At 59.3% G+C, this 12,650-nt stretch overlaps 1 protein-coding gene across 3 annotated transcripts; it reads left to right on the forward strand.

Annotated features, from left to right (window-relative positions):
• Nucleotides 1-1,967: 1,967 nt before the first annotated feature.
• Nucleotides 1,968-10,874, forward strand: LOC138733892 (class II histocompatibility antigen, B-L beta chain-like). Of its 3 annotated transcripts, none has more exons than XM_069881407.1 (5): nt 1,968-2,236; nt 7,433-7,702; nt 8,901-9,182; nt 9,259-9,365; nt 10,743-10,874. In XM_069881407.1, exons 1-5 carry the CDS (start codon nt 2,020-2,022, stop codon nt 10,749-10,751), a joined length of 885 nt encoding a protein of 294 aa, XP_069737508.1. In that variant the 5' UTR covers nt 1,968-2,019; the 3' UTR covers nt 10,752-10,874. The 3 variants fall into 3 exon arrangements, with proteins under 3 accessions (XP_069737508.1, XP_069737507.1, XP_069737509.1); XM_069881406.1 differs by lacking the exon at nt 1,968-2,236 and adding an exon at nt 6,262-6,490; XM_069881408.1 differs by lacking the exons at nt 1,968-2,236; nt 9,259-9,365; nt 10,743-10,874 and adding an exon at nt 6,262-6,490 and having other exon boundaries at nt 7,894-8,993.
• Nucleotides 10,875-12,650: the final 1,776 nt, after the last annotated feature.

Genomic DNA, 12,650 nt, shown 5'->3' on the forward strand with positions numbered 1-12,650 from the left:
AGCGGCTGAGAGAGCTGGGGGTGTTTATCCTGGAGAAGAGGAGGCTGAGGGGAGACCTCATTGCTCTCTACAACTACCTGAAAGGAGGTTGTGGACAGGAGGGAGCTGGCCTCTTCTCCCAAGTGACAGGGGACAGAACAAGAGGGAATGGCCTCAAGCTCGGCCAGGGGAGGTTTAGGCTGGACATTAGGAAAAAATTCTTCACAGAAAGGGTCATTGGGCAGTGGCAGAGGCTGCCCTGGGAGGGGGTTGAGTCACCTTCCCTGGAGGGGTTTAAGGGACCGGTGGACGAGTTGCTAAGGGACATGGGTTAGTGTTTGATAGGAATGGTTGGACTCAATGATCCAGAGGGTCTCTTCCAACCTGGTTATTCTATGATTCTAGGATTCTATCCCTCTGGACCTTGAACTCCACCAGTGCCCAATCCCTGCAGCCCAGGCTGCCACCGAACCTAATGTCACTGGTCAGTTCGCTTGTATTGGTGACCACCAGGTCCAGTTTTGCATCTCCTCAGGTCGGGGTCTCTATCAGCTGCGCTAAGAAGTGACCCTCAATGCACTCCAGGAGTCTCCTGGATTGCCCACAGCTTGCCGGGATGCTTTTCCATCAGATGTTGGGGTGGTTGAAGTCCCAGAGTAGGATCACAGAATGACAGAATCACAGAATCAGTAGGTAGAAAGGACCCTCTGGATCATCGAGTCCAACCATACCCATCAATCACTGACCCATGTCCCTCAGCACCTCGTCCACCCGTCCCTTAAACCCCTCCAGGAAGGTGACTCAACCCCCTCCCTGGGCAGCCTCTGCCAGGGCCCAAAGACCCTTTCCATGAGATGCTTTTCCCTAATGTCCAGCCTGAAGGGATGGACCCAGAGGGAAGGGATGGACCCAGAGGGCAGGGATGGATCCAGAGGGAAGGGATGGATCCAGAGGGAAGGGATGGACCTAGAGGGAAATGATAAGATGGGAGGAATGAGATGGGCCCCTGTGCAAGTGTTAGACCCAGAGGGAAGGCTTGGATCCAGACAGGATGGATTGAATGAGATGGAATGATAGAATCACCAGGTTGGAAAAGACCTCTTGGATCATTGACTCCAACCATTCCTGTCGGCCACTAAACCTCAGCACCTCGTCCACCCATCCCTTAAACACCTCCAGGAAACTCAACCCCCTCCCTGGGCAGCCTGTTCCAGTGCCCCATGACCCTTTCCATCAAGAAATTTTCCTAATATCCAGCCTGAATGGACGGCCCCAAAGGGAAGGGATGGACCCAGAGGGAAGTGATGAATCCAGAGGGAAGGGAAGGACCCAGAGGGAAGGGATGGATCCAGGGGGAAGTTATGGATCCAGAGGGAAGGGATGGATTGAAAGGGAAGTTATGGATGCAGGGGGAATTATAGGATCTAGAAGGGAGAGATGGACCCAGAGCAAAGTGCTGGATCCCAGCGTTCCAGCCTGTTCATATCTCTTTGGAGACTCAAAACCCTCCAGGAGATCGACAGCTCCTCCCAGCTTAGTGTCCTCTGCAATGTCGCTGAGGGTGCCCTGGATGCCTTCATCCAGGTCATTGATAAAGATGTTGAAAAGGAAAGGGATGGATCCAGAGGGAAGGGATGGATCCAGAGGGAAGGGATGGACCCAGAGCGCAGGGATGCATCAAGAGGGAAGGGATGGACCCAGAGGGCAGGGATGGATCCAGAGGGAAGGGATGCATCCAGAGGGCAGGGATGGATCCAGAGGGAGGGGATGGATCCAGAGGGAAGGGATGGACCCAGAGGGAAGGGATGGACCCAGAGGGCAGGGATGGATCCCGAGGGCAGTGGTGCATCCAGGGGAAGAGATGCCCCCAAAGGAGGAGGACGGGGCAGCTGGGGCAGGAGAAGCTCTCCAAGCTGTGGGCCAATGGCAGGGAGCCCCGAGGGCGCCTCAGCTGTTCCCAGGCAGAGCCCCGGCCCAGAGCACCCTGAGGAGCAGACAGACGGACGGCCGCGCGCCCGCGCCTCTGCCTGGAGACGAGTGATGCTGCCCAGCTGCGCTGCGCACTGGGCCGCGCTGGGACTGCCAGTGGCGCCACTGGGCAGCACTGGGGCAGAGTGCGGCTGGCTCGGGGGTGCCGGCACCTCTGCCTTCTGTGCCGGGAGCACCATGGGGGCTGCTGGCGTGCTGGGAGCTGGGGCCGTGCTGGTGGCACTGGTGGCGCTGGGAGCCCACGGGGCTGCCGGCGACGAGACCCGAGGTGAGCTCAGCCCCATGGCGTGGGGAGGTGCTGGGCGCTGCCGGGGGGCTGGAGCCCAACCCCGGCTTGGGGGGCCGTGAGGGCGAGCCAGGGGGAGAGGGGGTGGCATGGGGAAAGGGGGTCCCCGGGCATGACCCTGGGGAAGGGATGGAGCTGGAGGGAAGGGATGGAGCTAGGGGGAAGGGATTGACCTGGAGGGAAGGGATGGAGCTGGAAGGAAGGGATGGAGATAGGGGGTAGTGATGGAGACAGGAGATAGGGATGGAGGTAGAGGGAAGGGAAGGAGCTAGAGGGAAGGGCTGGACCCAGAGGGAAGGGATGGAGCCAGGGGGAAGTGACAGACCTAGAGGGAAGGAATGGAGCTAGGGGGAAGAGATGGAGTTAGGGCGAAAGGATGGAACTAGGAGGCAGGGATGGACTAAGAGGGAAGAGATGGAGCTAGAGCGAGGGGATGGACCTGGAGGGAAGGGATGGTTCCGGAGGGAAGGGATGGAGCTAGAGGGAAGGGATGGACCTGGAGGGAAGAGATAGAACTAGGGGGAAAGGGTGGATCCAGGGGGAAGGGATGGACCTGGAGCGAATGGATTCTCCTGGAGGGAAGTGTTGGATACAGAGAGAAGGGATGGAACCAGAGAGAAGGGATGGACCTACAGGGGTGAGATGGAGCTAGGGCGAAGGGATGGAGCTAGGGGGAAGGGTGGGGTCTGAGGGAAGAGATGGATCCAGAGGGACGAGATGGACCCAGAGGGAAGGGTTGGAGCCAGAGGGAAGGGATGGATTGAAAATGAAGTTATGGATCCAGAGGGAAGGGATGGATTGAAAGGGAAGCTATGGATCCAGAGGGAATTACAGGATCTAGAGGGGAGAGATTGACCCCAAGGGAAGTGATGGATCCCAGCGTTCCAGCCTGTTCAGATCTCTTTGGAGACTCAAAATCCACCAGGAGATCGGCAGCTCCTCCCAGCTTAGTGTCCTCTGCAAAGTCACTGAGGGTGCCCTGGATGCCTTCATCCAGGTCATTGATAAAGATGTTGAAAGGGGAAGGGATGGATCCAGAGGGAAAGGATGGATCCAGAGGGAAGGGATGGATCCAGAGGGAAGGGATGGATCCAGAGGGAAGGGATGAACCTAGAGGGAAGGGTTGGATCCAGAGGGAAGGGATGAACCGAGAGGGAAGGGATGGACCTAGAGGGAAATGATAAGATGGGAGGAAAGAGATGGGCCCCGATGCAAGTGTTAGACCCAGAGGGAAGGCTTGGATCCAGACAGGATGGATTGAATGAGAATGAATGATAGAATCACCAGGTTGGAAAAGGCCTTTTGGATCATCGAGTCCAACCATTCCTGTCGGCCACTAAACCTCAGCACCTCGTCCACCCATCCCTTAAACACCTCCAGGAAACTCAACCCCCTCCCTGGGCAGCCTGTCCCAGTGCCCAATGACCCTTGCCATGAAAAAAATTTCCTAATATCCAGCCTGAGTGGATGGATGCAGAGGGAAGGGATGGATCCAGAAGGAAGGGATGGATTCAGAGGGAAGGGATGGATCCAGAGGGATTGAAAGGGAAGTTATGGATCCAGAGGGAATTATAGAATCTGGAGGGGAGAGATGGACCCAGAAGGAAGTGGAAGATCCCAGCGTTCCAGCCTGTTCAGATCCCTTTGGAGACTCAAAACACCCCAGGAGATCGACAGTTCCTCCCAGCTTAGTGTCCTCTGCAAAGTCGCTGAGGGTGCCCGGGATGCCTTCATCCAGGTCATTGATAAAGATGTTGAAAAGGAAAGGGTTGGATCCAGAGGGAAGGGATGGACCCAGAGGGAAGGGATGGATCCAGAGGGAAGGGATGGATCCAGAGGGCAGGGATGGATCCAGAGGGCAGGGATGGACCCAGAGGGCAGGGATGGATCCAGAGGGCAGGGATGGACCCAGAGGGAAGGGATGGACCCAGAGGGCAGTGGTGCATCCAGGGGAAGAGATGCCCCCAGAGGAGGACAGGAGGGAAGTGAGATTGTGTAGGGAAAAAATCAGAAGGGCTAAGGCTCAGCTAGAAATTGGATTGGCCAAGTCAGTGAAAGATAACAAAAAATCTTTCTACAAATATATAAATAATAAAAGGCAGACTAGGGAGACCATACAGTCCCTATTGGACACAGAAGGGACAACAGTAACAGGGGATGAGGAAAAGGCTGAGGTACTTAATGCCTTCTTTGCCTCAGTCTTTAGTCGTAAGGAGGGTCGTTCCGTCTGTGTACTAACCCAGGAGCTAGAGGAGCATAATGAGGCTCCCGTGATCCAAGAGGAGGTGGTCAGAGCCTTGCTAGCCCGACTGGACAGTCACAAGTCTATGGGGCTGGACGGGATTCACCCTAGGGTACTGAAGGAGCTGGCGGATGTGCTGGCCAAACCCCTTTCCATCATCTTCCAACAGTCCTGGAAGACTGGGGAAGTCCCACTGGACTGGAGGCTGATGTTGTGCCCATCTACAAAAAGGGCCGCAGGGAGGACCCAGGAAACTACAGGCCTGTCAGTCTGACCTCAGTGCCAGGGAAAGTCATGGAACAGGTGATCTTGAGTGCGGTCATGAAGCACATGCAAGAGAACCGGGTGATCAGGCCCAGTCAACATGGGTTCACAAAAGGCAGGTCTTGCCAGACTAACCTGATCGCCTTCTATGACAAAGTGACCCGGCTACTGGATGAGGGAAAGGCTGTGGATGTGGTCTTCCTGGACTTCAGCAAAGCCTTTGACACAGTTTCTCACAGCATTCTGCTTGAGAAACTGTCAGCCTCTGGCCTGGACAGGCACACACTCTCCTGGGTGGAAAACTGGTTGGATGGCCGGGCCCAGAGAGTGGTGGGAAATGGTGTGAAATCCAGCTGGAGGCCAGTGACAAGTGGGGTTCCCCAGGGCTCAGTGCTGGGTCCAGCCCTGTTCAATGTCTTCATCAATGATCTGGATGAAGGCATCGAGTGCACCCTGAGCAAGTTTGGGGACGACACTAAGCTGGGTGGAAGTGTCGATCTGCTGGAGGGTCGGGAGGCTCTGCAAAGGGATCTGAACAGGCTGGACCGCTGGGCAGAGTCCAACGGCATGAGGTTTAACAAGGCCAAATGCCGGGTCCTGCACTTGGGGCACAACAACCCTATGCAGTGCTACAGACTGGGAGAAGTCTGTCTAGAAAGCTGCCTGGAGGAGAGGGACCTAGGGGTGTTGGTTGACACCCGACTGAATATGAGCCAGCAGTGTGCCCAGGTGGCCAAGAAGGCCAATGGCATCTTGGCTTGTATCAGAAACGGCGTGACCAGCAGGTCCAGGGAGGTTATCCTCCCTCTGTACTCGGCACTGGTGAGACCGCTCCTTGAATACTGTGTTCAGTTCTGGGCCCCTCACCACAAGAAGGATGTTGAGGCTCTGGAGAGAGTCCAGAGGAGAGCAACAAAGCTGGTGAAAGGGCTGGAGAACAGGCCTTATGAGGAGCGGCTGAGAGAGCTGGGGTTGTTTAGCCTGGAGAAGAGGAGGCTGAGGGGTGACCTCATTGCTCTCTACAACTACCTGAAAGGACGTTGTAGAGAGGAGGGTGCTGGCCTCTTCTCCCAAGTGACAGGGGACAGGACAAGAGGGAATGGCTTCAAGCTCCGCCAGGGGAGGTTTAGGCTAGACGTTAGGAAAAAATTCTTTACAGAAAGGGTCATTGGGCACTGGAACAGGCTGCCCAGGGAGGTGGTTGAGTCACCATCCCTGGAGGCGTTTAAGGCACGGGTGGACGAGGTGCTGAGGGATATGGTTTAGTGTTTGGTAGGAACGGTTGGACTCGGTGATCCGGTGGGTCTCTTCCAACCTGGTTATTCTGTGTGTGTGATTCTGCGTGTGAGGAGGACGGGGCAGCTGGGGCAGGAGAAGCTCTCCAAGCTGTGGGCCAATGGCAGGGAGCCCCGAGGGCGCCTCAGCTGTTCCCAGGCAGAGCCCCGGCCCAGAGCACCCTGAGGAGCAGACAGACAGACGGCTGCGCGCCCGCGCCTCTGCCTGGAGACGAGTGATGCTGCCCAGCTGCGCTGCGCACTGGGCCGCGCTGGGACTGCCAGTGGCGCCACTGGGCAGCACTGGGGCAGAGTGCGGCTGGCTCGGGGGTGCCGGCACCTCTGCCTTCTGTGCCGGGAGCACCATGGGGGCTGCTGGCGTGCTGGGAGCTGGGGCCGTGCTGGTGGCACTGGTGGCGCTGGGAGCCCACGGGGCTGCCGGCGAGGAGAGCCGAGGTGAGCTCAGCCCCACGGCGTGGGGAGGTGCTGGGCGCTGCCGGGGGGCCGGAGCCCAACCCCGGCTTGGGGGGCCGCGAGGGCGAGCCAGGGGGAGAGGGGGTGGCATGGGGAAAGGGGGTCCCCGGGCATGAGCCTGGGGAAGGGCTGGATCCAGAGGGAAGGGATGGAGCTAGGGGGAAGGGATGGAGCTGGAGGGAATTGATGGAGCCTTGGGGAAGGGATTGACCTGGAGGGAAGGGATGGAGCTAGAAGGAAGGGATGGAGATAGGGGGTAGGGATGGAGACAGGAGGTAGGGATGGAGGTAGAGGGAAGGGAAGGAGCTAGAGGGAAGGGCTGGATCCAGAGGGAAGGGATGGAGCCAGGGGGAAGTGACAGACCTAGAGGGCAGGGATGGATCCAGGGGGAAGGGATGGATCCAGAGGGCAGGGATGGACCCAGAGGGCAGGGATGGACCCAGAGGGCAGGGATGGATCCAGAGGGCAGTGGTGCATCCAGGGGAAGAGATGCCCCCAGAGGAGAAGGACGGGGCAGCTGGGGCAGGAGAAGCTCTCCAAGCTGTGGGCCAATGGCAGGGAGCCCCGAGGGCGCCTCAGCTGTTCCCAGGCAGAGCCCTGGGGGGAAGGGATGGAGTTAGGGGGAAGTGATGGGCCTAGGGGGAAGGGGTGGAGCTAGAAGGAAGGGCTGGATCCAGAGGGAAGGGATGGAGCTAGGGGAAGGGATGGAGCTTGGGGGAAGGGATGGAGTTAGGGGGAAGGGATGAAGCTGGGGGGAAGGGATGGATCTGGAAGGAATGTATGGGGCTAGGGGGAAGGGATGGATCCAGAGGGAAGGGATGGATCCAGAGGGAAGGTCTGTACCAAGATTTTGGGAGTGGATCCAGAGGGAAGGGATGGATTTGAAAGGGGCAGCGGCTCCTCACCCCAGCTCTGCTCCAACAGGATTCTTCGAGCACCAGCAGAAATCCGACTGCTACTTCACCAACGGCACCGAGCGGGTGAGGTTAGTGCAGAGATACATCTACAACCGGGAGCAGCTCGTGCACTTCGACAGCGATGTGGGGGTCTTCGTGGCCGACACCCCCCTGGGCGAGCCTGTTGCCAAACAGTTCAACAGCCAGGAGGATTTCCTGCAGTATTTACGGGCTGCAGTGGACACGTTCTGCCGACACAACTACGAGGCGTGGACTCCTTTCACCGTGGATCGTCGAGGTGAGCGCGTGGCAGCCCCTCTCCGGGGGTCGGGCACGAGCCAAGCCCCCGGGCGCAGGAGGGCAGCGCGTGTCCGTGCCGCGCTCGCGCAGAGCCCCCGCGCCCTTCCCCGAGGCCCCCAGCCCCACCACGGCCGCGGCTGGACGGGACCCCCAGGGCTCCTCCAGTCCAGCTCCCGGCCCTGCCCACAGCCCAGTCTCCAGCCCAAACCTCCCCTGGCCCAGCCGCAGGGGGTTCCTCTCATCCCATCGCTTGTTCCTGGCGAGAAGAGACCGACCCGCTGGACGAGGACGGGGCTGGGTGGTGGCCACAGGGCTTCGGCTTGGACGGCAGCACAACTTTCTTCCCCAGAAGGGCTCTCAGGCCCTGGAACGGCTGCGCAGGGAGGTGGTGGAGTCCCCATCCCTGGAGGGGTTCCCAAGCCGGGCAGATGAAGTGCTCGGAGATCTGGGTTAGCAGTGGCCGCGTCCAGTTGGCCTTGAGGGTCTCCAAGGTCCTTCCCAACCTAGCGATTCAATATTTTCTGGTCTCTCGAACCTAGAGAGCTTGTACTGGTTGGGTTTGAAGGTCTCCAAAGTCCTTCCCAACCTCGTGATTCACTGCTTTCTGGTTCCTCTTTGCTGTAAAGCTTCTCCAGGCTGAGCTTGAGGGTTTCCAAGGTCTTTCCCCACATTGTGATTCAATGGTTTCTCGCTCCTGGAGAGCTCCAGGTGGCCTTGAGGATTTCCAAACTCTTTCCCAACCTTGCGATTCAATGCTTTCTGATTCTTCGTACATGGAGAGCTCCAACTGGGCTTCAGGGTCTCCAACGTCTTTCCCAAATTATTGATTCAATGATTTCCAGTCCCTCTAACCTGGAGAGCTCTGGTTGGCCTTGAGGGTCTCCAAGGTCTTTCCCAACCTCGCAATTCATTGCTGTCTGGTTCCTCATACCTGGACAGTCATTCCATTTGGGCTTGAGGGTCTCCAAGGTCCTTCCCAGCCTCGCCATTCCATGCTTTCTCGCCCCTGGAGAGCTCCGGCTCGTCTTGAGGGTGTCGGAGCCCTCTCCCAGCAGCGCCTCTGTGCTCTCTGCCTCCCGGCCTGCCCCGCGAGCCCCCGGCCCCCTGTCTGGGGAGCAGAGGGCGAGCCCTGGTCCAGGCTGGGTGGCCCCTGGGCTCTGGCAGCCCCGGGGCAGCTCTCTGGCGCTCTCCCCCAGTGCAGCCCCAGGTGGAAATCCACCCCGTGCAGTCGGGCTCCCTGCCCCAGCCCGACAGGCTGGTTTGTGCCGTGACGGATTTCTACCCCGCCGAGATCGAGGTGAAGTGGTTCAAGAACGGGCAGGAGGAGGTGGAGGGCGTGGTGTCCACGGACGTGATGCAGAACGGAGACTGGACCTACCAGGTGCTGGTGATGCTGGAAACCATCCCACAGCATGGGGAGACCTACACGTGCCAGGTGGAGCACGCCAGCCTGCAGCGCCCCGTCACCCAGGCGTGGGGTAAGAGCCTGGGCTGGGGGCAGGGGGAGTGGGACGGGGCCCCCCGAGCCCTGAGCCCCTGCTCTCGGCCCCGCAGAGCTGCAGGCGGACGGCGCCAGGAGCAAGATGCTGACGGGGGTGGGGGGCTTCGTGCTGGGCTTCGTCTTCCTGGCGCTGGGGCTCGTCCTCTACGGTCGCAACAAGGTCAGCGGGGGACAGGGGGACAGTGGGCTGGGGCTCAGTGGGGTCTGGGTGTCATTGGGGTCTGGGGTTTCATTGGGGTTTAGGGGGTCATTGGGTTCTGTGGAGGACCTGGGATTTCAGGGGTCTTTGGGATCTGGGGCTTTGAGGGATCTGGGGGGCCCGGGGTTTGGTGGGGATGTGGGGATTGGGGGGCCTTGGAGTTCTTGGGGCTCACTGGGTTTTGGGGCTCATTGAGGTCTTGGGGATCATTGGGATCTGGGGGGACCTGGGATTCGGGAGGGGGTCTTTGGGGTATGGGAGTCCTGGGGTTTGGGGGTTCATTGGGGTCTTGGGAGTTATTGGGGTCTGGGAGGACCTGGACTTTGGAGGATCATTGCAGTCTGGGGTGTCATTTCATTCTGGGGGTTCATTGGGGTCTGGGGGCATCATTAGGGTCTGTGGGTATCTGGGTCTTTGGGGAGTCATTAGGGTCTGGGAGATCATTGGGTCCTGGGGAGGCGTGGGGTTTGGGGGGTCATTGTGATCTGGGGTTCTCTTTGGTTTTGGGGTCCCTGGAGTCTGGGGGTCCCTAGGATTTAAAGGGATCTGGGACATTGGGTGTTTCTAGGGTTTCGGGATCCTTGGGGTTTGGTGGGACTTGGGTATCCTTCAGGTTTGCGGGCACATGGGGTTTGGGGGTCTCTGGGGTTTGAGTCCCTGAGTTTCAATTCAGTCCCTGGGGTTTGGGAAGGTCCCTCAGGTCTCTAGGGGTTCCAGGACCTCGAGAGATCCCAAGGGCTGGTGGAGACCTAGGGACTGGGGGTCCATGAGGTCTGGGGGGATCTGGGGTTTGAGGGGTTCCTGGTGTTTGGGGGCACTTGGGGTTTGGGGATCTCTGGGGTCTGGAGTGTCCTTGGGGTTGGAGGGTCTCTGGGATTTGGGGGCGGGGGGGAAACGTTGGGTTCGGGGGGTCCTGGGTTTGGGTGTCCCTGGGGTTTGTATTAGTCCCTGGTCTTTGCAGAGTCCATAGTGTTCATGGTGCTCCCTGGAGTCTTGGGGTCCCTGGGTCTGGAGGTCATTGGGGTCTGGGGGTGACCTGCGGTCTGGAGGGAACCTGGGGTTTGGGTGGATCTTTGCGGTCTGTGGGTGTTGTTGGTGTCTGGGGTTTTGGGGTCTCTTTGGTTTTGGTGTGCCTGGAGTCTGGGGGTCCTGAGGCTTTAAGGGATCTGGGGCAATGGGTGTTTCTAGGGTTTCAGGATCCTTGGGATCTATGGGGACCTGGGGTTTGCAGGGTCCATGGGGTTTGGTGGGACTTGGGGTTTGGGGGTCTCTGGATTGTGGTGGTTCCCTGGGGTTTGGGGTCTCTGCCCCCCTCATCTCCTCCCTTTCCCCCCCCAGAGCTCCTGAAGGAACCCCAGCTCCTGCGCAGCCGCTCCAGCGCCGTCTGTGCCCCCCAGCCCCCCGACCCCCACCTGCCCCACTGCGGGCTCCCCCCAGCCCCCCCGCTGCTGCCTCGATGCTTGATAAACACTGAGAGCTGCACTGGGGGCTTCACTGCAACCTTGCTGGGGACACTGGGAGGCACTGGGAGGGAGATGGGGAGACTGGGAGGCACTGGGAGGGAGATGGGGAGACTGGGAGGCACTGGGAGCTGAGCTGGGCAGACTGGGAGGCTCTGGGAGCCAAGCTGGGCATACTGGGAGGCACTGGGAGCTGATGTGGGAAGACTGGGAGGCACTGGGAGCTGAGCTGGGCAGACTGGGAGGCACTGGGATCCAGCTGTGGGTGCAGCTCACGTCTCCCCCTCCCCTCGCCCAACTGGAGGACGGTCCCTCTCGTCCCATCCCTTGTTCCTTGGGAGAAGAGACCAGCACCCACCTCGCTCCAACCTCCTCCCTGCCAGCTGCAGAGAGCGACAAGGGCTCCCCTCAGCTCCTCTTCTCCACACCAAAGCCCCCTCAGACCCCTCACACCCTTCCCGGCCTCTCCACACCCCTCCCAGGTCCGGTCCCTTCTCCACACGTTCTCCAGCCCCTCCAGGTCCCTCTTGGAACCAGGGAACGTTGGAATGGGTTGGGTTGGAAAAGTCCTTCCAGATCCAATCCAACTCTTGACCCGAGGTCACTCCCAAACCACGGCCCTTCCCAGGGTCTCCATCCCCTTCTCCGGACGCTCTCCAGCTCCTCCAGGTCCCTCTTGGAGTGAGGAGCCCAAAACTGACCCCAAGGTTCCAGGTGCGGCCTCCCCAGGGGACGATCCCATCCCTGTGCCTGCTGGACACCCCATGGTGACCCCAGCCAGGATGCTGGTGGCCACCTGGGCCTCCGGGGCCACTGCTGGATCCTGTTGGGCTGCTGTCGACCAGTGCCCCAGGGCCTTTTCCTACCAGAAGGGATGGGAATGAAGGAGGGGAGGCCCTGGCCCAGGACGCCAGAGAAACCCGAGCTGCCCCATCCCTGGAGGGGTTCATGCTGGAGGAGCTTTGGAGACCCTGATCCAGTGGGAGGTGTCCCTGCCCATGGCCAGGGGAGGATCGGGATGGGCTTGGAGGTCCCTTCCAACCCAAACCATTCCACGTTCTCCATCACCATCAGTATTAGCACCACCACGAGTCAAACTAGATGAGTTTTGAGGTCTCTCACAATCCAAACCATTCCACAATTCCATGATCTCCATCGCCACCAGCATTAGCACCACCAGGATGGGACCTGGATGGGCTTTGAGGTCCCTTCCAGCCCAACCCATCCCATGCTGGGAGTTCTGGGAAGCCAGCATCCCTCACCCAGCCTGGGCACCGCGGGGCCGTCATCTCCATCAGCCGTGGGCAGCGAGACCAGAGCTGGGACTGGAGAGATTTCCCATCTATAGATTTTCCAACATTCTTTTCCTTCCCAAGGACTGATTTTCATGTTATTATTGTAGAGTCATAGAGTCACAGAATCATAGAATGGTTTGGGTTGGCGGAGACCTTAAAGCTCATCCAGTTGCAGCCCTCTGGCCCTGGGCAGGGACACCTCCCACTGGATCAGGGGCTCCAATCCCCCATCCAACCTGGCCTGGAACCCCTCCAGGGAAGGGGCAGATGCAACCTTCCGGGGCAACATGTTCCAGTTCCTCCCCATCCTCATGGTGAAGAGATTTCTCCTTATGTCCAGTCGAACTCTGCCCCTCTCCAGTTTATCCCCATTGTCCCTTGTCCTGTCACCCCAAGCCTTTGGGAACAGCCCCTCCCCAGCTCTCTTGGAGCCCCTTCAGGCACTGGAAGCTGCTCTAAGCTCTCCTCGGAGCCTTCTCTTCTCCAGGCAG

This window comes from Phaenicophaeus curvirostris, unplaced genomic scaffold, assembly GCF_032191515.1.
Source record: "Phaenicophaeus curvirostris isolate KB17595 unplaced genomic scaffold, BPBGC_Pcur_1.0 scaffold_44, whole genome shotgun sequence".
Lineage (NCBI taxonomy): Eukaryota > Metazoa > Chordata > Aves > Cuculiformes > Cuculidae > Phaenicophaeus > Phaenicophaeus curvirostris.

Coding starts and splice junctions, on each gene's coding strand:
- LOC138733892 (XM_069881407.1), top strand. CDS start 2,020: ATGCTGCCCAGCTGCGCTGCGCACTGGGCCGCGCTGGGACTGCCAGTG. Junction 2,237..7,432: donor TGCCGGCGACGAGACCCGAG/GTGAGCTCAGCC, acceptor CTGCTCCAACAG/GATTCTTCGAGCACCAGCAG. Junction 7,703..8,900: donor TTTCACCGTGGATCGTCGAG/GTGAGCGCGTGG, acceptor GCTCTCCCCCAG/TGCAGCCCCAGGTGGAAATC.